General features: G+C 48.9%; 1 protein-coding gene across 7 annotated transcripts in view; it reads right to left on the reverse strand.

Moving 5' to 3' along the window:
• The window catches only part of RYR2 (ryanodine receptor 2), a 522347-nt gene that overhangs the window by 18954 nt on the left and 478638 nt on the right, over window positions 1-24755 (reverse strand). For 6 of the 7 annotated variants that reach the window (XM_071219601.1, XM_071219596.1, XM_071219600.1 and 3 more), the window contains 12 exons: window positions 24328-24432; window positions 22082-22163; window positions 18911-20208; window positions 18126-18193; window positions 16498-16645; window positions 14013-14099; window positions 13285-13515; window positions 11732-11862; window positions 10200-10242; window positions 6634-6767; window positions 2249-2309; window positions 952-1098 (listed from right to left, as the gene is read on the reverse strand). In XM_071219601.1, coding sequence (XP_071075702.1) covers window positions 952-1098; window positions 2249-2309; window positions 6634-6767; window positions 10200-10242; window positions 11732-11862; window positions 13285-13515; window positions 14013-14099; window positions 16498-16645; window positions 18126-18193; window positions 18911-20208; window positions 22082-22163; window positions 24328-24432 — 2535 coding nt within the window. The remainder of the gene's footprint in view (window positions 1-951; window positions 1099-2248; window positions 2310-6633; window positions 6768-10199; window positions 10243-11731; window positions 11863-13284; window positions 13516-14012; window positions 14100-16497; window positions 16646-18125; window positions 18194-18910; window positions 20209-22081; window positions 22164-24327; window positions 24433-24755) is intronic. The other variant, XM_071219597.1, reaches the window with a different exon arrangement.

Consider the following 24755-nt stretch of genomic DNA (forward strand, 5'->3'; position numbering starts at 1 on the left):
CAACAACACAGAATGTGTTACCTCCGCAAGGACACTTGATAGGTGGATAATGAGTCAGCAAATGCATGCCTCCAAACTAAGTTACTAATAAAGGCATTGACATTGCACTTGGGCTCCATTAGAACGTGAGTGGATTTGCTGGAACTAAGCCACTTCTCCTCCAGGTAGTATGACCTTGTCCAGTTTGAAACATTACTGTTCTTTTTGTCCAAGATAAAAGTGGAGAAAAGGGCCCATGAGCATCCAGTTTTAACTAATGTAATTGAATTAGGAATACAGCATCCACGCTCCCTCACACCACCCCCACTGCGTCAGGCTGCTGCCTTGCATTTGCGTGCCCCACACTGCCGCAGGGGGCAGACCCTGGTCAGGAACAAAGTAACTCCGCCCGAGAGCTCAGTATGTGCCAGGGCCTGTGTTAAAACATCCACATTGGTGTTTTTATTTAAATTTCAAAAAACCCCTGTAAGGTAGGACTCTTACTGTGTTCATTTTACACAGTGAGGGAGTTGAGATTGAAAAACATTAAATAAGCCCTGGCTGGTGTGGCTCAGTGGACTGAGTGCCAGCCTGCGAACCAAAAGGGTCCCTGGATCGACCTGGGTTGTGGGCCAGGTCCCCACTAGGGGTCGCTCAAGAGGCAACTACACATTGATGTTTCCCTCTCTTTCTCCCTCCCGTCCCCCTCTCTAAAAATAAATACATAAAATATTTTTTAAAAAGTTAAATAACTTATGTGGAGTCGCACTGCAAGTCGGTCACCGAGACTCAGAAGTAGGTGTAGATGACGCTGGAACTAACAACCCCCTGGTTTACAAGGGACCAGTGCGTAGCCTCTGTTCAAAAAAATCTTTAAAACTGAACAGCATCATTATCATGAGGTCTGGTTTTATTTTTGTTGGCATGTTGTTGCCTTTCAGTTTTGCAGGAGAAGAAAAGATAAACTCTTACCTGCTTGCCATTGTGAGTTACTGATGACAAGATGGTTCTCAGCGTCTTGAACCCCATAGCAATGTCGAGAAGGTGAGCAGCAAAGAAGAAGTTGTTGTAGTGTCCAAGAATGGACATGGTCATGTACCAGGCAAGGTAGAGGAAGGACTGGGGAGACAAGATGGGCGCAAATGCATCAGGACGCAGAACCCGGACAGCGCCACATGGTCGGACCACATTCTACCGTGACCTCCCTTCACTTCCTCTTCTCAGACTACAGTCACAGAATTCTAGTTACAGGGCCAGGCTCCCTTTCTACTCAGGGAACTGCCTCTGCTGTTAGAGGGGAAATCAGCTACAGGACACCTTACTACCAGGTGGCAGTTCTTTTGGGTTTGAGCTCTTAGGACAGTTCTCTAAGACCCCTGGGCTCATGGCTGGGTGGGTGGCGGGGGAGGGCTGGAGGCAGGAGAAGCCCGTCACCAGTTTCAGGAGAATGGAACTCACATCCGCTATAAAAGTCAATGCTAAAATCAGAGAGAGATCTGAAGACCAAATGTGCTGTGCACCATGCGCGAGAAGGCAGCAGGCTGAGCAGCAGCAGGCTGGGGCGCCTTCCTGTTCTGGGGAGTGGGAGGCAGTGAGAGGGCTGAGAGGAGCAGGAGGAGGAGAGCTGACATGGGACAAGGGAGCGTTCCCAGTTGACCAATTCGGCCACATCCCATGGTTCTCTCCAGCCACTGCCCACAGCCAGCAAACGGGAACAAACGACCGACAGTTACAGCTATTCCAACTCAAAACTCCAAGGATCAGACATGTGACACCACAGTGCAAGCCAGGACAGGGCTGTGAGCGGCAGCCTTCTCACTGCACTTGGGTGTGTGGTGGGACTACGCGTATCTCACAGGCTCGGAGGCTCCCGGATGAATGGAGGATCAACACAATAACTTGATTCTTTAATTTATTCAATTTGGGAGAAACTAAAATTTATCGCAATTAATGTTAAGTTTTTTATATGTTTAGAATGTTCTTTTTAACATCTGCAAAGTGAGACACATGCCATTGCCCACTGAAACCTAAATGAAAATACGCATGAATCTTCACCTCAATTCTGCTCTTGTGTAAATATATCCTTGTTTATATCTTTCAGCTGTTGAAAGAAACGGAAGGAGAGGAGGACTGATCAGCCATTTAGTCCCGCGGGTCTCCCCCGCTAGGCTCCCCATTGCATGGACCGATTTTGAATAACGTGAGAGAGTAGCGTCCCCCCATCTGCAGGCACGGCAGCCTCAGCGCCTGGAGGGAGGGAGGGGCTTACGTTGTCAGTGAAGACCACTCCAAGTTTCCACATCTGATACTTCACATCGATGGAGTTCAGCCTGCAATGACAAAGGAGGAGAAGCTGTAGAAATGCACGTGAAACAGACTTCAGACCTTCCGTGAGGAAATGGTGCCACCCCAGGACCCGGGGGGAGCAACAGCTCCCCGGGCAGCGTGTCCCAGAGTTTGGGGGCTCTGTCAGAGGGGGCTCTGAAAACAAGCAAAACATCACCACCTCCATCATCTATTATTTAAGAGAAGTCCTTGCTTTTTCACCTTTTTTCTCCATGTTAAATACAAGGTCAACTCACGCTGTCGGTGACAGTCACGCCTGGAAGCTGCCTGATGTCAGCTAACACGCGTCCCCAGTGTCCACACTGACTGGCGTCATACATTTGTGCCTATACCCCAACAGGATGATTTCTACTTCAACTAATCAAAACTTGCACGGACACCCACAGTTACTTCACAACTACACTCATTTTGCCAGTGACAGGGCCTTTTCATTTTGGTTTTGCTTCCTTTTGCTGTCAGAAGCCTCGCTGTGGGCAGAGACTACCCAGGAAGGAACTATCTGGCCTCTGTCCCTACAGCACTTTGCAGGTGCCCCCTTCACTGTGTCCCCAGCAGTTTCCTAGCTTCAGGGGGGTGTGTCTGTTTGTTTCTGCCTCTCTCGCTGATCTGTGAGCTCCCCAGTACCAAGCACATGATTTCACACACAGAAAAATCTCAACAAACATGTGAAGTGAATAAATCTTAACATAATTATTCATGATCTTTGCAGATTAAAATACACACATATTAAAACATACTTTTTAATTTTCATTTTTTTAGAACTTGCCACACTGGTTGTGGGCAATATTCCAGATCATAGATATGATAGATGATACAATAGACTATAAAATTACATTAGTATTTTTTTTCTGAAGGGCTTCTCTAACTATTTTAGTCTTTAATTACTTCTTTAACCATTTCCTTTACTAAGACTAATCTTAAATTGTAAGTGCTAGAATAAGTAGTTGCTAATCACAGCTAACTCCTTAGGAGACTTACCCCCCAATGGTTAAGGTTTAATTTACTTTAGCCTAGGATTTTCTACTGTATGAAAAGTAAGTTGTCATTGAACTATAATTAATTTTATTGTTGAATAACATTTTTTAAAGTTCCATGAATATGTACAATGGGTTATTAATATAAGAATAGCTTTTCTTGGCCCTGGCTGGTGTGGTTCAGTGGATTGAGCACTGGCCTGCGAATCAAAGGGTCGCTGGTTCTATTCCCAATCAGGGCACGTGCCTGGGTTGCAGGCCAGGTCCCCAGTAGGGGGTGCAAGAGAGGCAACCGCACATTGATGTTTCTCTCTCCCTCTTTCTCCTCCCCTTCTCTCTAAAGATAAATAAATACAATCTTAAAAAAAGAATAGCATTTCTTAAGTTAAAAAGGAAGAGATGATAACAAATAAACAGTAGGGCAATTAGCGTGAAAGCATGCCTGTTTTCCATGAAAGCAACCTAAAAAAAAGAAAGGTTTCCATCAGGAAGCCTCAATTCCCTGTGGTAGATTTGTGCTTCCATCTAAAAATCATTCTTATGATTTGTTATTGTCCGTCCCTACCACACTGTTAATATAAAGAGAACCATTTACACAACATGGACGTAACCTGGCAGCCAAGGAAAGTGGACTGGAGTGCACATGCGTGAACAACGATGACTTCACTGTGCTAGTCAGTGCGGGCGGTAGACGTTGGGTGACAAGTTTGCTCTCAGCATCACCAAGCAGCATATCCTCTCCGAGGTGCGCGGTGACACTGTGACGTGGGTGTAGCAGAGGGGCTGTTGGAGTGGGAATGGGGTGGCCAAGCTGGGCCATCAGGGTTGGGCTGTCCCTGGGCCACAGGGTGGGGAGGGCTATCAGCCAGAAGCTTGGAGCTCTGCTGGATGGTTGCAAGGTACACGCAGCGTGCCAGGTCTCCGGCTGCTGCGGCCATGCCGTGCGCAGGAGGCAGGCGGCCCCCCGCCCAGATGTGCACACGCCAAGCCCCATCTGTTCGGTTCATAACCAAACACCACACAAACAGATGCAGGGCTCTTCCCGTCCCCAGCTGCTCACCTTAATACCCATATGGAGCCGGATACCTTTTAAACTTGATCTCTCTGAACATTTTTATAAGAGAACAGTACCTGTAAGTATTTGCCTGGCAATGTACATCATTGACTAGAGCTTTGTGCTTCTAATTTTATTAGCCATGTGTAAAGGCATTAATAAATGCCACGTTCATTTCTTGGTTCTTTGCTGGGGCTCAAATTTGCAAACATTTACTGTGTAAAACAGTGGAAAGTCCCAGTAATTTAGAACTTTTGTTCACAATAAAAAAACAATCTAAGCTTTCCTTTGATTTTTTTTCTAACTTATTTTCTAGAGTCACAAATGCGACTGTGAAAAATGCGTAATTTAGTAAAATTATTTAGTTCTACATTGCTGATGAGGGATCTACGTGTTAGGAGGAGGCTCTACCCACGCACGCCAAAGTCCTTGTTTCCGATGCTGCTCCAATGCAGGGGCCTGGCTCCTGAGGACTGCCACCTGTTGTGCCTTACACACTGTGACCGTCTTTAAGGGCCACATTTGTTTTCTTAAAGGGTCCGAGAAATATTTTGGATCTAAATTCCATTTTGTCAGAGATTTGCCTATCTGACTACTTTTTAACAGGGTGCACATTATTTTAATGACCCAAGTAGCTCTAACAAGTTTCCAGGAAAATAAAAAATATATGACCAATGACACAGGTCAGCCAAAACACTTTTTTAATGCTAGATGAAATATTTATCTAAGACAAAATAATATTGCTCTATAGAACCTCAAATACCTGTCCTTTCAAAATAATCATCACACCCCTACCTGACTGAGCCCATAAACACATAGATAAGAAAGTCCCACGTGGTTTTTAAGGGAAGGTACCTATTATGATTCTTCTAAATCATTAAGTGGCCACAATAAGAAGTTGTATTTTTAAAAGCATGTATGCTTTACATTTATTCCAGTTGCTTAAATTTGCACACACATGATGTCTGTCCAGAAAAAGTCCAGACATTGTTAATATAAAGAGAACCATTTACACGACATGGATGTAACCTGGCAGCCAAGGAGAGGGGACTGGAATGTACATGTGTGAACAATGAGGACTTCACTGTACTAGTCAGTGGGGCAGGAGACGCTATTGAGTGAGCATGTGTACTGTGTGGCCATTGCATTCAAAATGACTGAGCGAGTACAGCAATGAATCTGCATCAAATTTTTCATTAAGCATGAACATTCCTCCATGGAAACTATTCTGATGACCCCGAAGGCCACAGCTATGGGCAACTGGTGATGGGCAGCTTCATCACAACAGTGCACCTGCTCATGCATCACGTCTCGTGCAGAGGTTTTTGGAGAAACATCAAATCACCCAGGTAACTCAGCTCCCCTAGAGCCCAGATTTGGCACTCTGTGACTTCTGGCTTTTCCCAAAACTAAAATCACCTTTGAAAGGGAAGAGATCTCAGACCATTGATGAGATTCAGGAAAATACGATGGGGCAGCTGATGGCGACTGGGACAGCTGTGTGAGGTCCCAATGTGCCTACTTCAAAGGGGAATGAGGTGTCACTGTCCTATGTACAATGTTTCTTGTATCTTGTATCTTCTTCAATAAACGTCTCTATTTTTCAAATTACATGGCTGGATACCGTCTGGACAGACCTCGTTCATATATGTACACTCACACTATATGTGTGTGTGAGTGTGTAAATCAATCTCTGGTGAATTCAATTCAGCTGGTTGACATCTTTATAGTATATCATATTATTATTTCATGCAAGCACTATGTTAAAAGTACTTAATTTTCAAGTGAACTTGCCAAATAATAGTACAGCAGCATAGTATTTCTGACAAAGTCTTTGCTATTAAATAAAATACAATAACATAATTAAATAAAACGAACTTTGCACCTTTCTATTAAAAGGGCTACATAGTTCCCTTTTTAAAAACTTATGAAAATTAACTTCTTTTCAAACAAAGAAGTATCAGAAAATTAAGTGGTATATTGCACTTTTGCATGTTTTACTTTGAGTTAAGTGGCATTAAAGATAGAAAAGGCAAATTCAATTAAGAACACTTTTTTGCTTTATGTAAATATCTAAAAAGGAATCCTCAAAAATTAATAGAAAAGAAGCCAGTCATTCTATAGCTCAAAATAGCCAGAGGTGCAGAGCGGACTCTAGGTCCACCATGCGTGTCTCTCGTCTCCCTGCCCCACTGACCCTGAAGAGGGAACCAGGGCCCCTGCAAGTGCAGACCGCCCGACTGTTCCTACTCTCACTGGGGACAGGGGGGTGACACTCACACAGCTGACAGGGAGCTGTCTTTCTTCGGCTTCTTCTTCTCCCGGGCGTCACTGAAGTCCAGAGCCGCTTTGTCCATCCCGAGCAGCTCACTAATTCTGTCCCTGCCATAAAACTCTCCATATTTATCCATAACCTAGGGGACAGAAAGAAAGAAAGCCTCAGCCATTAAAGAACGGCATCTGCGTCTGTGCATACACACATCTAAGTATTTTCATAGCTACTATTTATTTGTCTTATTTGGAAGTCCACTTAAAAACCTAGTTTATGGCTGTGGACCTGGAAAAAGAGCATACCTGCTAAGAAGGGCTCCCAGTAGCTAACTGAGCTCAGATTTAAAAAACAGAGCCTAGCAGCCATTTCCGCATAGAGGCCCCTCACACAAACCGTACTGCAGGGAGAACGGAGGCTGCACCTGCCTCTGCACTGAACTGCCTGCCTGCACTGTTCTTGCCACCCGAGCCAGCCCTTAAAGAGGAGTTCCTGGAATCCTATTTCAACCAACCGAACTGACCTTCCCCATCCAATTGGAGCTGTGCAGCTGTATCCCCATCAGCATCTTTACTGACCAATCGGAGGGGCTCCCTTCTGCCCAAGCAAGACAGTGCTTTCTGGACCACTCAAACTGTGATGATTTGGAGTCCACATTTGCATGAGGGTGGACCCATCAGGAACCAGGGACAAGGACTTTTCTCTATATGTCAGCTCCCCTCTGGCTCAGAGTGTGCTTTCCCTTTCCACGGAAGACATCAGCTGGAGCCAAAACACCAAAGGTGAACACTGAAGGTGTCTCTCCAGAGCAACATGGGGCAAAGCTGTCTATCAGTGTGGAGCCTCGCCCAGGGCTGCCTCGCCCAGGGCTGCCTCCAGCCACAGCTGTGCTGGCTTCACAACTGAGCCACAGCTCTGCTGAGCTGCTCCATTGCCATTTGGTCCTCACAGCCCTGCTGTGTCACAACCAAGCCGTTTGCCCTGGTAAGCTTCACTCCTTCATGGCACCCCAAACTGAAGATCCCTGTCAGTGTTGAATTGGTGCCAGTGGCCATCCGCTGACATGGGACCACGCTGCTCCAGAGCTAAGCAAACTCACAGCCTGTAACTAAAACCTGTCTGAGGAACAAGATGTCTAGGTCAAGAAAGGAAGGCACATGAGAGGAAGAGTATGGGCTGAAGTAAGTGGGCAAAGAGGTGGGAGGAACTGGGCTAAAAGAAACATCTACCAAATTCGTACTTTGTGCCAGGAACTATGCTAAGAACTCTGACGTGCTTTCCCTCACGGGACTGTCAGAATACATAAGTCTTGTGTTGTTAGCCTCGTATTCTGCAGATAAAGAAATGTGTCTTATGAAATACAAAACGCCAAGGACACTGAGCCTGGGACGAGCTGGGGTCCGGAAGCACCATGCACAGCCAGACCCAGACTGGCTGCCGGGGCCCCTCCCTGCTCTGGGCCTGCCCCGAGCCACCCTGACTGCACTTCCTCAGCGAAGCCCTGGGGAATGGCATCTCGTCGCCATCCTCTGGTCCTCACTTTGACTCCCATCCAGTGCGGGTTCTGTTGTGTCGACAGAACCACTCCTGGCAGCCCCTCAGCCCTCCGTCCTCTGTCGCGCTTGCCTGGCTTTACCTGCACATCACGCTTTCAGGTCAGTCCTCAGACTTCCCAGACAACCAGGAAAACGGGAGGAGACAGGAAAAGTAATAAACAAAGAGCAGGAGGAGAGTGAACCGGCAGCAAAAGGGGGCAGGAAAGAAGGAACACAGAGAAACACAGCAAACGAGAACAAGGGAAGAGGGGAGTTCAGATTAGAATGGATGAAAGACGAATGCATGGATGGAAAGAAAGGATTAGCAGAATCAAACTGGCCTTTTCTGAATGGGTACCATCAGGTAAATGAAAAGAACCATGGCAGCTGAAAAGCCTGTGAGCAGGGATTATTTAGGTCAATTAGAACAAGGTGTTTTGCATTGTTCTTATGGCACGGAACACTGGCTGGTCCGTGGGGGTCTCTGAGGACTGTGTCCGTGCCCCGTGCCCCGGAGAACAAGCAGGGGACCACGGCAGGAACGCCATGGGCAGTCTGAGCTGCAACTACAGTTTCTCTATTTATTTGACTCTCAATACATAGTTTCCTTCAGAGAAACTCTTGCTTTAATAATGTAGAAACTTCTATTCTGTTAACTAATGAAAATAAAATATTCAAATTTTCTACTTTAGTTATTTTAAAATTATTCTTTCAAAGCTGTTGCCTAAGAAGTTGTTCAATGTTACTCAAAATGCTAAGTCACGAGGAGATAAAAACTTACACTAAAATAAAAAGCAACAGACGTACTACTCCTTTCATCTAGAAAGTCTGGTTCTTAAAATAAAAAACCACTGTGCTTAATGACGTGCTCCATTTAAATTCCTGGTGCAAGCTCTGTGAGTGCCCTCGGGTTGGTGACAAAAAGTCCGGCTGCCTGTCGCCAACCACAGTGCGAGTAGCACAGATTTGGTGGAGCCAAAGGGGAGCCACTCTTTCCAGCAAGTTCCGGGGCCAGCCCTGCCCACCGAGGAGCTCAGCTCCTCCCAGCACGAGGGTGGTGGAGTCAATCTGGCCACTGGAGGGGCTCAAGGGGAGGAGAAGCCTGAAGGTGGTGGCTGCCAAGCTTCCCACTGCGCAGGTGCCGGTACAGCATCCCGTCACTAAAGTCCTGCAGTAGGGAGGCCGGGGATGATCCTCGACCCCGAAGATCAGAGCTTTGGGGCTTTGTGCCACAGTCCATAGCTGAGCTGCCTCGGAGTCCTTTTTTCTCTTCCTTTTTTTTTTTTTTTAATAATTCTCACCCCAGGATACGTTTATTGATTTTAGAGAGAGAGGAAGGGGTGGGGTGGAGGAGAGAGAAAGGGAGATAAAAAGAGAGAGAGAGAGGGACATTGATGTGAGAGAGAAACATTAAAACGTCAATCGGTTGCCTCCCATACATGCCCCAAACGGGGATCGAACCCGCAACCTTTGGATGCGCCCTGACTGGCGATAGCGCCCACGACTGTTAGGTATGTGGAATGACGCTCCAAGCCACTGAACGCTCTGCCACAGTTGGCTCAGCGTTTTTCCCAGCACCCTCTGGAGCAGTCTGAGTCAGAAGAATAAAACTTCACAAAAATAAGATTTTGACATTTGTATTAAGTAAATACAATTCAGTTCTTTGTTGCCGGGCAACAACTTCCCCTCTTTAGTGTAAAGGGGATCCTGCCCTGGTGCAAATGGCCTTCAGCGCTGTAGGTTCCCCCAGCAATCTCAGGGAAAACTCCCACCAGTTCCGGTCTCTGCGCACAGCTGCTCACGGCTGCACCACCCAAGTCAGAGCACAGGTGGGTGCGGCAAGACCCCCGACTCAGTGGCTGTAGAGTACGGGACCCTCCTACAAGGGAGGAACTTCCCATTCAACCTCCTACGCTGTGAAATGGCACTAACAAGAACAGCCCACACCCCAGGCCTCAACCCCTGTATGAGCAGCACTGGTTCAAATCTGAGCTGCACTTTGGGGTGAAAATAGCAAATTTATTCCTTCTAAGAAGCATTACCTTTCTTTTAACAAATTTGTCCCAGTAGTTGTTGGGAAATGACCTAAAAGATATAAAAGCATAGAAGTAAAAGAGTATCATTTTAAGAAATGATAAATAACAACATATTGTTTGGAATACACAAAATATTTAATATAATATGAAAACACTTTCTTCCATTCATGAAAATTAGAATAAATTTGTTTCCCATTCATCTCATCCTACAATTTTTCTACATCACCAGTATATTGAATATCATTTTAAATATTATTATATAAATACAGGGGTAGGCAAAAGTAGGTTTGCAGTTGTACTACAAATACATAATATGATAATTAATAAATAATAATACAAGAAAAATCTCTGTTTTGGGTTCTCACAACTGTAAACCTATTTTTGCTCACCCTGTATATACATGTAACTCACAAAAAGGCTCTAGGCTAATATTTTACTGGAGAAGAACATGAGTATATCTATTAATAAGCCAACTAGTTCTGAATTTTATTTCCTTGCAATGTGTCAATATCAATATATAGACTGCTTCGTCAAGTGCCTTTCAAGTACCAAAAAGTCTGACATTGTTCTCCTGTGAAGTGGGAAGACTCCTGTTTGCACCAGTCATCCTTAAGATAACGGGGGCCGTGGAGCCACAGCCTGAGGCTGCCCCTGGCCAATACAGAGCTTGCCGAAAGGGACAGGCTCGGTTTGATTTAGTGTTGACAGCTACAGTTGCTAAACAGAACACAGAGCATTTAGAGCCAACATTCGCTGTATCACCCCCACACAAATGGTCCCCATTTGAAAACCCAGAATTTACTGGAAATGATAACTTTTTAAAAATAAGCAGAACTAATCACAATAAAAAGAAGGTATTTCCCTCTTTAGTGCCACAAGCTACTGCATCATTAACACTTTTAATGGTGGAAAATTGTACTTTGCGATGGGTTTATACCTGGCACGGCAGCCAGGAGGCTGGAGCATGATCTTACAAGGCTAATAATCAGTGCACAGAAATGCATGCTTCCTGTCTTCTGTTGCACAGATCATAGTGCTCAGCTAGTTTAATGCCAGGCTGCTTGATGGCACCAACTGAAAGTTTACAACATAGGTACATTAAAGTGTGGAATTCAATTTATTTGCCTTTAATGCCACACTTCCTACCTTAATAAATGTTTTTTTGCTGCTTCTGTGCCTCTGGAGGAGACAACCCCACACTGCAGGCTCTGTGCCCCAGCTGCACCCTATCTCCCCAGCCCCACCCTGTGCTCCAGCTGCGCCCTGCTCTGAACGCTGAGGGATGGAGGAGGAGTTCCACCAGGGCTGTGGGAACAGACTCAAAGTCCCTTCTGATTAAGGAATTCAGAACGCAGATGGCAAAAACTGATGGGCTCCTTCAAGGGCTGACAGCACTGAGCCTTTTGATTTTCTTGGCTGAATATATGCCCATTAATCACCTCTGCTAAACTTCCAACAGAGCTTCAGGAAACTCCAGCCAAGTGTTTCATGTTTGGAAAGCTGTGAGCACTGAAATGTCTCATATATTCTTTACTCACTGTGTGTTGATCACGAGTCTATCCCACTGGCCTTTAATATCATCTTCCGAAGGCTGTTCTGTAATATAAAGCCCATCAAATTCCAATTTTCGAGCTACTTCCTTTTCACGCTTAAAAATAACCAGCGGGACCTACATTTGAAAAATAAACGTTAAATCAGTTTAGATTTTCTGGCCTTGCCTGCGGTCACTATCACTGCAAAACAGCCTTTGGGAAGAAATACTTCCCATTTTACCTCCGGGATGGTAAAAACTGAATGAAAATGAATCAGCTACATTTTAGGCAGAAAGAAGCATCTAGAGGTTCTGGAAAAACAGGAGCTAGAAGAGACATTACACGTATGCGTGTGATTTTACACACATAGTTCATAGGTAACCGCACTAATGAAGTCACTCTTAAATATTAGAGAGGGAAAGATCAGGCAAAACTGGTTTTCTTTGGCATATCATAGATTTGGCGTACATATGACTGCAGCAGAAATGGGTGCAATAAAACATGACAATGTTACAAAGTTTCCAGAATGTATGCTTTCAAAAAATATTGTTTTACCTGAGGAATCTCTTGAATAATTCCTTGCTCAGCATGCCCACACACTAATTTGAAATAAATTTTAATTTCAACATCAGAAAAAATCTTTGTCTGTTTTTCAAGATGGCTCCGGAACATACTGACTCCCTTTTCACACGCACAGACTTTACGCAAGAAAGGTGCGTATGTTCTGGACGCATCCCTGAATATCCCCCATGAAACAAGGGAAGGAGAGGGGTCAAGAGGGGTTTCTGAAAAAACTTCACAGTCTGGTCTTCAATGCTAGGCCCTGTTTTTTCAGAAGATCTAGAAGCTGCTTGGCAGGGGCAGGGGCAGTGAGGCGTAGGCATTACAGTGAAGAGGTGTCTCGCTGGGAAAAGATGGAGAGGTTCGCAAAGGAAGCAGGCAACCCTGCACCTCAGACACTCTTCCGAGTGCTGTTCACCAAACGACACTGTTCCCCGGAGGGTCTGGGAGCAGCTGCATGATCCTCTGCGGAGTGAGACACACTGGGAAGCATCTGCACCCAGGATGGCAGCAGGTGTGTCCCTAACATCAGAGCAACCAACTGCTGGGTTTGAATGATGCATTTCTCTGATTCCTAATACACAGAGCACTGCTGGCAGACCCAGCTTCCACAGGGTCAAGTTGTGAGTGAACAATTACCAATGTGTGAGAGGAAGCTGCAGGCATGCCGCCCAAGGCCACCACACCTCCCAGGGCGGCCCACAGCCAGAGCCTGTCAGTGTGCAGGCCACAAGGCCAGGCCCCAAGGTCCCAGCCCAGGACACCCAGCTGTCGCCGCTGTGTTGTCAGAACCAGGCCCATGCCTGCCCTGCGTGTCTGCCCTGTAGCCCACTTTCCCTTGGTGCCTCCTGCTCTCTCCCGTTGTCCCACAGGGGCTGATTTTTGGAACATTCCCAAATGAGCTCCATGAGTCTCAGAACCCGCACCCCCAGAAGCCCAGCCTGCAGCAGACACGTGCACACAGACAGACACACAGGGACCTCGTCCCGCTGTCTTACTTTCAAGCAGTAGTAGCCGATGATGCAGAAGAAGGAGATGACGGTGTGCAGCACGGCCAGGATGCGCAGGGCGGGCTCCATGTAGCCGCTGCTCTCCTCCAGGACGTAGTGCACAGCCGCCGCACCGGGCGGGCCGCTATTGGGGCTGCTGTCCAGGATGCCCACTCTGGTGTTTCCACTTGTGCTGCGAGGGGGGAGCTCCTTTCCTTCAACCACAGAAGAAGTGGACACCTGATTCAAACCATTTAAAGTGCAGTCAGTTCGCTTCCTCTATAACATCAGCACGAACAAAAACAGCGGAAACCCAGCCTTTTCCGACAGAGCTGGGTGGGCCGCCTGGCATAACAGAGGTGGCTCCACCAACCTGGTGGTAGACAATGGACACTCCTGGGCCCCCCTTCTCGGAAACCAGGAGCTGTGGGGATTGGCATGTGTGGGGAAATGAGGTGGCTCAGCCACCTTCTCAGGGATCAACAAAAGTGAATGTAGCACTGAGCCAAGTGGGCCTGGGACGCTGCAGGTGACCCTCTGCTGACCTGCAAGCTCACAGGGTTGGGAAGGATGCATCTGTCCCACCTCACAACCAGGGACATGCCTGAGCTTTCTGTTCCTCTTCCGTCAAAGTGTGTTTTAGAATAGGGTTAGGTGTGCCCACTAGCAGGTCTCTGAACCTTTACACTCAACTCGGTAGCCTAGTAGTGGCCATTAAAGGACTAAGTCATACATACCTTATAAAAGAGCAAGATGAAATTGATTGCAAATGCGACAAATAAGGCTAACATTCTCATGTTGTAAAAGTTGCGAGCAAAATAGTTCTGAAGGTGAAAAGAAACACAAAGGTCACTGAATCAAGAGACTTGAAATTTGTAGACAATCAGATGGAGCATTCATTCATTCATTCACCCAAAACTACTTCCTGGGCAGCTAGTGTGCGTCGAGCACCATCTACAGTGAATCAGAAAACCTGGGCCACCGTGGAGGAGAGACGTGATAAAGAGGCGCCCCCACAGGTAAAACATTCAGGGAATGCTAGACACTATGAGGACACCCCGCCAGGTCAGTGCTCAGGGGAAGAGTGTGATGGTCCACACGGGTGGTCAGGGAGGGTCCCTCTTGGGCAGCCTGTGAGCAGAGTCCTGAAGGCCACAGGGAGCGAGTCAAGTGAACAATCAGGGGCATCAGAGAGAGACAAGCATGCAGGGTGAAGTCCTGAGCTCAGGGTGATCCTGGGTGCTGCCAGTAAGGGAGGGGACAGTGGGTGTTAGGGGGGCAGCAAGGTGGAGCTCGCAGGCCTCTACTGAGGTCTGTGACGTCCGGGGCCTCACTGGGGACTGGTGCAACATCTTCTCCCCGATCTGTCAAGTGCGGATAAAACACCTCGAGAGGGAGTGAGTCTGAGGAGCAGGCAGTGTGTGGGGTGGGGGGGAGCGGCCTTTGTTTTCATGGCAAGTGGGGGATGTCTGCAGGCTTCCCTGTGTGCATGCCAGGGGCTCCGCGTCACAGGCTACATCACAGTGACAACACGTCTCAAGGCCTCTCTGGGCACACAGGCCGTGTTGATGGAGTCATTTCCCACACGTGACTCTGCCTTTACTGCCACAGCTGACTGGACCAAGTGGGCCACCAACCCAAACTGGGTCAGTTGCATGGTTCACCCTGGAAGGTGGAACTGGGTCAGACAGGCTGAGTCAGTCACCTGGCTGTCTGAGCTGGGAGGTGACAAAGTCCTGAGACACAGGGCCTGGGGTGGCCTGAGGTGACCATGGCCAGCATGCAAACTGGTGAGCAGAGAAAGTCACAGTGCAGAGGGCGAGTCTGTGACCCTGAGGCACAGAGGTGCTTCCCACACTGTGGTCAAGCACAGCCCTCTCCTGCAGCCCCGGGTGCACACCCTGTCCTCACCTGCAGCGTGGCCACTGTCACCGCCCCACACTAGCGTCACGCGGGGTTGTGCGCAGTGTACTCTGCCTCGCATGGTACACAGAAGTGCAGACAGCTAAGAAAAACTAGTTAAAACTGTCAGTTAAATGCATGTCTGCGGAAGTTACACAACAAGACGTCGGAAGTTACACAACAAGACGTCGCGAGTGTGTATACATGAAATAAGCAGTCGGAGTATTCCATTGTTGGGCCAATCCACTTCCCTTGCAGGCGCGGTTCTAAAGTACAGTGATTTTCCTGCCTGTGTGTTTTCGATTTCCAAAGGCTACTAAACACCAAATGTGATTTTGCCTTTCAAGTGGCTTTATCATAAGGAGGGTTGCTCTTAATTTCCAGGTCTGATTTCACTGGTCAGTACCTCTTCCAGGTTTACTCTGCACTCATCCTCCCAAATCTCCTGCTCTAAAAATCACGTATAATACAAGGTGGGGCAAAAGTGGTTTACGGCTATGAGTGCACGAAACACGGAGTTTGTTCTTGAATTCTTCTTTATTAATTATTGATTATCTTGCATACAAGATAACAAATACAAACTGCAAACTCACTTTTGCTCCACCCTATATTTATACATATACACATACCAATGGCCTTTCAAACTAACTTTTTATGAATTCCATCTTGAATGAATATGAATCCAGATAGAATAGAGATAGAGAACTACAACTTTTTTCTTTGTTTTCCAAATATAAATATATTTTATTAATTGGGGAGCATTTCTGAAAAATGTATAGGACACTACAGAAAGCCCTATCTTTTCTCTCTTTCATTTTTTTTTACTTATTCCTATTTAAAGAATAAATTTGAATAGACCTTCTCATTATCAGTGCAGAGTTGGCTCATTGCAGTGATATTTTTATAACTGAACTTTTAATAAAAGGGTGATGTTCCAGAAACGTGGAGCAGCCCACTCAGGAACATCAGTCTGCACACCTGTGCCCTGTGGCCTCAGTGTGCGCCGAACAGTGTGGCAGAGCCCCGGCCACCCTGCAGTGGGCCTCACAGGGGCCCAGACGTGTCCTCAAGTCCCCGTGGGGACACTGGTTATGTGCAGTCACCACGCTCAGTGGATTCGGGTGATGGGACTGTGTGCCGAGGCCGTGGGTGTGACCACAGGGAGCAGGGTGGACAGAGGTACTCACAGGGCAGACGTACTCACAGGGCCGACGAGGTCCCCTGACTACCACTCAGGGGAGGCTGGCAGGTCTCTGCCGAGACTGCTGCCATTGTCCCACAGTGTGTCATCATACCAGCACTCACTCCAAAATGGCTTACTAGAAGCTTCTGTTGATAAGCTATGATTTTCTTCCAGAATGCCGACTCAGGAGCCTCTGGCTCTCCGTATCTGTGTGTGTGGATCGACCGGAGCTTCTGCCTGCCCTTCTCATCCTTGGCCTTCTCCTCTTTCTCTCCGTCTTCTCCACTGTGGACACACGAATGGACATAAGCCGTCCAGGAACGGAGAGAGAAACAGGTTTTGTGCCAAAGTAGACAAAGGAACAAATATTTAAATCACAGTATCACTTTAAAAACCTTCTTTTCCAATGAAATATAACACTCAGAATTTCAGAATTAGGGGTTGGATTTCTATCATCATGGCCTCCTGCAGATGAGTAATTCTGTGAAGTTCAAATCTGAAGGGCATTTCATAGGCTGGAAGCGTCTTAGTATCTGTACATAGCACATTCCCTTCCAATTGTGCCATGAAACTTTCTACTGAAAAGAGAGTAACAAGCAAAACTTCCAACATACCTTATTTTTAAAGTATGACTTTAATGGTCGATCTTTAACACTGACTAGCCTTTAGGACTTAACATCAAAGACATATGCATTTGGCTGTTCGCATGTATAAAGGAGGTCAGTATATTAATTTTTTAAAATAATGAAATTAAAAGCACTAAAATTTGATACATAAACACCTTTAGCTGCAAAATGCCACTCCTCCCTGAAAGCGTATTTGTGTGTACATGTGCTCACATACCCAAACCCACACACACACCCTCCGCACGCAACCTGTCCTGCGGCAGCTTTGCCCACCACTGCTTTGAACATTCAGGGACCGACCAGAAGTGACGGTACGCCAGCCATCACATGCCTGCACCGCGCAGTGGCCATTAACGTGACCACGCTGTGTTCACAGCAGGCCCCGCAGTGCCGACCCGTGACAACAAGCAGTGCCGACCGCGGGACACTGGGGACAGAGGGGGCCGAGTGGAGGAAGAAAACAAAGCGCCGCGTGCAAAAGTGCACCATTGGAAGGGGCAGGGGCTGCTCACAGGTCCCCGAGGCCTGTGTCCGGGGTGTGAGGAATGAGTTTGCGCTGCCCTCCTTCTCTCTTCAGGCCCAAGCCAACTATGTCCGAGATTACAAATCACGTTTTCCCAGTTTTTAAAACTGCATATAAATTAACTAAACTTCGGGGAAGCTGTAAGTTTCAGCGGGAACAGGCCGCTGCTGGGAGGAAAGGATTCCTCTCTATCTCTCCCCTCCAGCTCTCCGGTTTGTTCCTATGGCTGCACTCCCCACTGTGCCCCCCACCGCACCTGATGTGGGTGGCAGGGATGGTGCTGAGGCCCATGCCAGACCTGCTCAGTCAGCACCTCTGGCGGGCCAGGGGATGGGTGGGTTTCTCGAGTGTGGCCCTGGGACTAGCTTTGAGGGACACACTCCCCAGGGACCCTCAGCAACACCCCTCAGGAAGCGTGTCTCCTCCCATGTTTGAGCACAGAGTCACACGCACAGTGAGTGATGAACCTGAACTGAGCCTCCGGCCAGCCACCTGTGAGCCCCACAGGGCACTGCAGAGGCACCTCTGCTGTGGGAGAGACACAGAAAGGTCTCCAATCTGTCCCCTGAAGAGAGAACACAAGGGACCAAAGGAAAGTACCGGAAACCACACGTACTCGGCTTTTTCAGGTTCCGATTTGTTTTCTTCTTTTTCTTCCTTGTCCTCCTCTTTCACCTCCTGTTCCTTGAAAGTTGATGGGGAGAGAAAAGCAGGTCACACATCACTTCTGGATGTGTTTAAGGAGCCCTGTGCCCAGGTGCCCTCTGCCTACGTGGCACTAGTGACCCCTGCCCCACTCCACACCCTTCCTCTCACAGCAGCAGATGCGACTTTGCAGGCACCTTCCACTTTCCTCTCATTGCGGAGACACCATCCTCACCCCACTCACCCTTCGAGGCCAGCCTAAGCCCCACTTCTTAGGTCTCCTCTAACTGCGCCCTAACCACACTGACCTTCCATGCTCCACGCACGTGGCCTCTGCCATCTACGGCCTATGCCGGTTAACTTAGTAATTCTCCAGTCTTGTTGTGTTTGTTTTCTCTGTCTCATAACGCTTTCGGGCATTTCGAAAGCACTGGACACAGCCTCGATTTCTCTGAGTCCCCCTGGGTCCCCAGTGTCGGACTCGTGGCAAATGCTCAGGAAATGCCTGGGGGTGGGACGCCCACCTCCTTTTCCACTGTTACTAGGGGGAGAGTACCTGCCATTCCACCTAGTATTTTAAGATAATTCAATAACTGGTGGAGAATCTTCAAAGGCCAGCTCTGCTGACCAACCAGCCGATTCTCTTTGGAGACTCGGGTTCCGTGTTGAACGCACTCTGGCACAAGCCCCACACAGGCGGGAGCTGACCGCCGGGGCCCGCTGGGGTCGAGAGGCACTGCGGCTCAGACACCTCACCTGAAGCTTTTCCTGCACCTCAGGAATGGGCACGGGGTTGCTCATGAGGTCGCTGAGGCCTGCATTCGGGTTATGAGGAATGAGTTTGTACTGCCCTCCTTCTCGCTTCAGGTCCAAGCCAAATATGTCCGAGAGAAGGTCACTTTCCTCCGCCAGCTCCTTCAGGTCCGTGAGGTCCTCCGAGGGCAGGGCGGCCTCCAGGGGCCTCCTCTCGGCCTCCTCCCCGTCGCCCCTCACCTCGTCCTGCGTGGGGTCTGGCATGTTTGCCAGGAGCTCTGCCACTCTCATCTTCTTGGCGCCTTCCACCAAGCTGCCCCCCAGGAGCAGGCTTCCCACGACACGGGAGAAGCCGCGGAGGACACTGGCCACGAAGTGTGCGAGGCTCATCAGGACACCCCAGTAGGAGGAGAAGAGGGCCGAGACCATGTCCCTCAGAGTCATCTTCTTCACCTTCTTCATCTGCTTCTTCAGGCTCTTCAGGCTGAGCATGCGCAGGAGGGTCAGGAGGTTGTACCTGAGGGCCAGCAGGGCCGCCTGCACAGTCAGGATGGAGAAGAAGCCCATCCCCGGGCCCTGCTCCTCCGGCCGCTCCTTCTCGCTCTCCTCCTTGCTGGCCGACCTCTCGTTCAGGTCCGACTCTGAGATCTGGGCCGCCAGCTGCATCTCAAATATGGTGTCCTCGCAGAAGTTCACGAAGAGCTCCATCTTCTCCTTCTCGCCACCCTCATTGACCACATCAAAGATGAACTGCCTTTTGGACTCCTTGACCTGGGGCTTCTCCCACTGCGTCCGGCTGGACTCACTGATCTCAAAGTAAACTCTCTCGATGCGCTTTGCACTGCCCATGATCTCGATGCGGCCCAGGAAGGGCTGGAAGTAGTTGAGCACGCTGTCCGCCAGTTCTAGGAAGGTCTGCAGCCGCGTGTCATTGGGCATGTGCTCCGAGAGGTTGGTCAGGAGGACGGCGACATTGAAGCTGATGTCCTTCGCGGGCTCGTGGAACCGTTTGACAAATTCCTCGTAGTCTAGGGTTTCATTCTCGTCTGTTTCCGCACAGGACAGAAGGAACTCAGTTTCTGACGGCGTGTAGTGCTTGTGGCTTTCCATGGCTTTGTGGAAGTCCCTCTTGGAAATAACCCCCTTGCCATCAGGGTCGTATTCCTTAAATGTATCAGAAGATGTCAAGTCCTTCAGTTTTAAGAACATGTTGAAGAATTTGAGAATCATCTCCACGTTGTTGGAAGACTCCACAAGCATGTCGACCATCTGCTTGCCGATGGTTCCGTTGACGACGTTACCTGGTGGCAGAGAACAGCACTGGTTCAGAGTGAGGACACCTGGTAAAACTGCTGTCTGCAGAGCGGACAGCAGCACAGGGCTACGGAACACCTGAGTCGGCACCTGCAGGTCCTCCGGTGTGTGGAGTCTCGGAAAGGTTAGTAACTACTGCAATTACGCAAAGACGCTGTGCAAACCATACTCGGAGTCATTAGACTACTAAGCACAGACTGGGAACAAAAGCTGGCTTTTCCCTCAAATTGGTCAAACAAGCATCATGCTTTAGGATAAAGAAACTGGGCAAACATTTATATCCGAAAACCAGAAACTGAAATCCAGTCTCATGTTAATAAAAATGAGCATTTACACAGACCTTGAGGGCAGAAAAATCGTTTGTCATAGATGACATCTGATTCAACGTTCACATGACTGTACGGCAGGCACATTTTATTCCTTCTGATTTTATTGCTGAGGCAACCGAGGCTTAGCAAGGTAAGTTAATGTTCCCAAACGGACCCCGAGAGCCAGTCACACGCCCTTTCTGCTGTGAGGCGGGAAGCGTCCGCCTGCATCTCTTCACAGCACAGAATGGTTACAGTTAGAAAATGGCAGATTGCTGATATGCTGGAGAAAGTCGGATATTATCTTAAATGACAGGGCCGTGGAATGCTTTTATTCCTTGACCTGGGTGAGCCTCAGAACACAAAGGGCGACAGGAGAAGGCTGCGCAGTGACGGGTCTGAGGGCCCTGTGAGGCAGGTCCGCCGTGGTCAGAGGCCACAAGCGGGTGGCATCCAGCCTGGCACCTGCCAGCTGAGCAGCCCGGGCAGAGCTCTTGGCCTCTCTGTGCCACAGGGTCCTCACGTGCAAAAGTGAGGACGCTACGATCAGACTCTGACACCTGCTGCTGGGGTGAAATCAGTGCTTCAACCGGGAGCTGGCCTGTTCTAAGAGGTTATTTTAAGTTGTCATGGCTATGGCTGCCGCTGCTGTTCTGGTTATTGTTCTTACCCGGACTAACATTTGACTGGCAGTCAAGGAGAAAGAACCTGTGCTGGGGGAATGAAGCGGCCACTGCCCACTAGGGCCCGGCGTGAATGCTCCTCTGTGCAGCCCTGGCCCAGCGCGGCTGCTGCCCCTGGCTCTCTGCAGGGCCAGCCCCAAAAGAGAGACCAAAGTGAGGGCAGGGCAGGCCACGTCAAAGCGAACATCTTTTCAGTCACTCTGGTCCTATTCACAAGACCCCACTGAATCTCCACATCAGTCTCCCATTATCTCCACTTCCCAGAGACATCGAACTTGGACATGGACTTGTCCGAGGCTCACGGCAGACTGTGGGAAAGCGAGATGGGACTGCCGGTGGGGGGGCTGGGAGTCAAGCCCTCAACCACTGCGCTGTCTGCCTGATTCAGAAGAGGAAAGCGATAGCAAAGAAAAAAAGGAGAAAACCAAGAGAGGCTTGCAGAGGGGAGGATGGGGCTGCCCCTGCCAGGCAGCACACCAAGGACACTGGGACTCTCAGCCATCGGCTCAGCGCAGCAACCACAGGCTGGAGTTCACCCACATGTCTGTCATCCCCCGATGACAAACAGCACCTTCCCATGCCACCTGCCGGGGCGTGGTCTCCCTAGGGCCGCACCCCGAAAGGAAAAGTGGTAAAGTGCCACGGGTCTCATTCCAGACACGTAAACTGAGATACGCTGTGCTTCTGTTGTTCAAGGACTAACTGGAGGAAAGGTAGTAAAGCCCCAGAAACCCAGGTGCCTGTCACACCTCAGTGCGTAAGCTTCCCTCTTTGCAGCATGCAGGAATACAGACCCTGAAAAAATAAAGGCAACCTGGACGTGTGGGACATGAAGGCATGTGTGCACATGGAAATGGAAGTCAAAGTACCTTCCAGCATGGACAGCAGCATGACCACCATGTCCTTCTGGAGGTCCATGAGTTCTTTCAGCAGCTCGATTTGACTGGAGTCCTGGAAGCGTTAACACAACATTAACATTCTGTCTTAACACTTGAGAGAGAACGAGAGAACCCTGCAGAGCCTCGGCCTCCCCGTGCAGAGCACTGCTCCACCGCAGCGCCCCCTGCAGCGTCACAGAAGGAAAGCCAGCTACCAGCACGTTGCTCTTAAAAACCATGTACCTCAGCACCTGAGCGCACCTGCAGTTGCCTCCAACCCCGCCTGTTGACGTGGTCACGTGGACAGGGGCCCAGCGAAGGTGGGGCCGGGGCGGGGCCTACACACTGGTGATGCAGGTGCCTCTGCACTGTCCACTCCTCTGTTACCTGAAAACTCTCTACAGCACTTGTTTTTTCTTCTAACTTATTATCCAAAGACGGTGTATATTTTGCAAACGTTAACTGATCTGGGAAAAAACCAAGCGTGTAGGAGATATGAGATAAATGTATGTAACGTAAGTCGAACCAAAAATGGACAAGTGTTACCTACACTCACAGTGTGCAATGCACCTTATTTCTAAGTTTTACTACATGCTCTGGTATTTCTCTGGTAATCACCTCGGTTTCTTCATTTTTATTTTTCACCATGAATACATTACAGGAAAAATGCTGGGTCTAAACACCACGGTGCTTAGATGCAGGGCCTGGGGGTGTGAGTGTACTCATGTCCACACTACAACGCCCTTGGGGTTTGCCCCCCCAGGAAGCTACACTTCTACGTTGCCAGAAGGACACATTTTCTTTCCAAACAGTTGTGACCTCAACCAAGTCTCCAAACTGAGCAGCAGTGGCGACCCAGCACCAGACGTCAAGAAAATGTGGAAATGCATCAGAATGAGACCTGTCTTGTGAGCACATAACTAGACGGTGAAAGATTCTCTCTGATCCAGCGCGAGCTGGGCCTCTGCTCCACGTCGGGCTGTAAAGATGTGGACAAGTGCTCACACAGTGTCGACCAGCTGTAGGCCGCGTCCCTGGGGTGACCGAGCCCTGCTCCGAGGGCCGGTCTGGAAAAGCTCAAGGCTGCCAAAAATCTGCATTTGTGCAGCTAACTCCCTCAGTGTCTGTGGGCGGACAGCAGCCTACCTTCTGTGACTGCCATTTGGGCGGCTCAGCTGGAGGATGGACCCTGGCTCACTTTGCACTCCCCGACGCTACAGGGCCCCTGCTCCCCACCCCCTCACTCTCCCTTTATAAGGTGCAGCCACCCCTGTACAAATCAAAGTGGGGCTGAGCGCACTCTGGACTCTCTTCCCTGCTGCAGATGAAGATCTGTCCTGACCACTGGAGCCAGCCCAGCCGTGCCAACCTCTGGCACTTTGCTCCTGCTGTAGGCCGGGGGCAGGTATGAGGGTCCACACTCAGCACAGGAAAGGAGGCTCAGGGAGGACGTAGTGGGCCCACACTCACGGAACATGTGAGGGCCAATCTTCTGACATGGGATCCAGCATTCTTCCCTCCACCCAACACCTGGCAGGTATCCAGGCCCTGACAGATACATTGGTGCTCAGAACGCCCAGCAAAACTCACTGCTGCAAAGGAACACTTTGCCCCAGACTTACAGTAACAATGTTTCTATTCATGTGTCTCTTAGCTTTAAATGAAATGGGACACGGTAGTGAGAAAAGCATGCCGACATTTTCAACATGTGCTCTCAAACTGACATTGAAACACGGTGGACAATCTTATCCTTGTGGCTACTTTTTTCTCTTTGACTGTCATGAAGTTAAACTTCCAACTAGCGGGTGAAAGCCATCTATTGATAAGAGCTGCTTGTTTAGAAACTGGAAGAAATTCCTGTCCCTTCGACAAGGGACTTGCCGCAGATGTGAAATCCTTCCCCACTGCCTGCGGCGGGGAGGGACACCAGGAGTGACCACACAGAAGTGGGGCTATGAAGGGACATAACACATTCAGAGCAGGGGGACTGAACTCCTTTATGTCCCCATATATTCAAATCTTTAAGATCTTTGGTTCTCAGATTGAATTCTAGCTCCCATCTATTCTCAGCTTGCATAAAATTATTTTATTTATGAAAACGTTTTTTAATGTACAACGAAAGATGTCAAGGGAAGTAATCTAAGAAAAGCTGTATTCAAACAAAGGGAAGCATGCTCGATCTGCCTGGGACCACCAGCTCTCGCTGTCGTGCCGGGCGGCGGGGGTGGCTGCCCTACCTGCGACAGCTTCATCTGCATGTGGGCGAACACGTGGAGGAAGCCCACGACGGCGTCCCAGAGCCGGCTGTGGGCCAGGCTCTGCTGGTTGCCGGTGCAGGGGCCCTGCGGGGAAACACACGAACAGCATCGGTTCCGAGAACTTCCCAACAATAAGGGGAAAATCGGCGTATCTCACCACCACCTGTCACCCGAAAAGAGAACCCAATATGAGCGAAAGGTGATCGGTGATGATAGAGAAAGGTTCCCTCAGGAGATAAGCACACTCTCCTTCGAACTGTTTAACACAATCAATCCCAGAGAGTTCCTCAAGGATTCTCGTGTTCTGTTTCCGTATAAACCATAGAACACTGACAGAAACGGTGAATGATTCCGCTTCTATCTGGCTTTGTTTCCCCCTATTTAGAGCAGGGGAGGGCTGCTCAGTC

This window comes from Desmodus rotundus, chromosome 10 (genome assembly GCF_022682495.2).
Source record: "Desmodus rotundus isolate HL8 chromosome 10, HLdesRot8A.1, whole genome shotgun sequence".
NCBI classification, from domain to species: domain Eukaryota; kingdom Metazoa; phylum Chordata; class Mammalia; order Chiroptera; family Phyllostomidae; genus Desmodus; species Desmodus rotundus.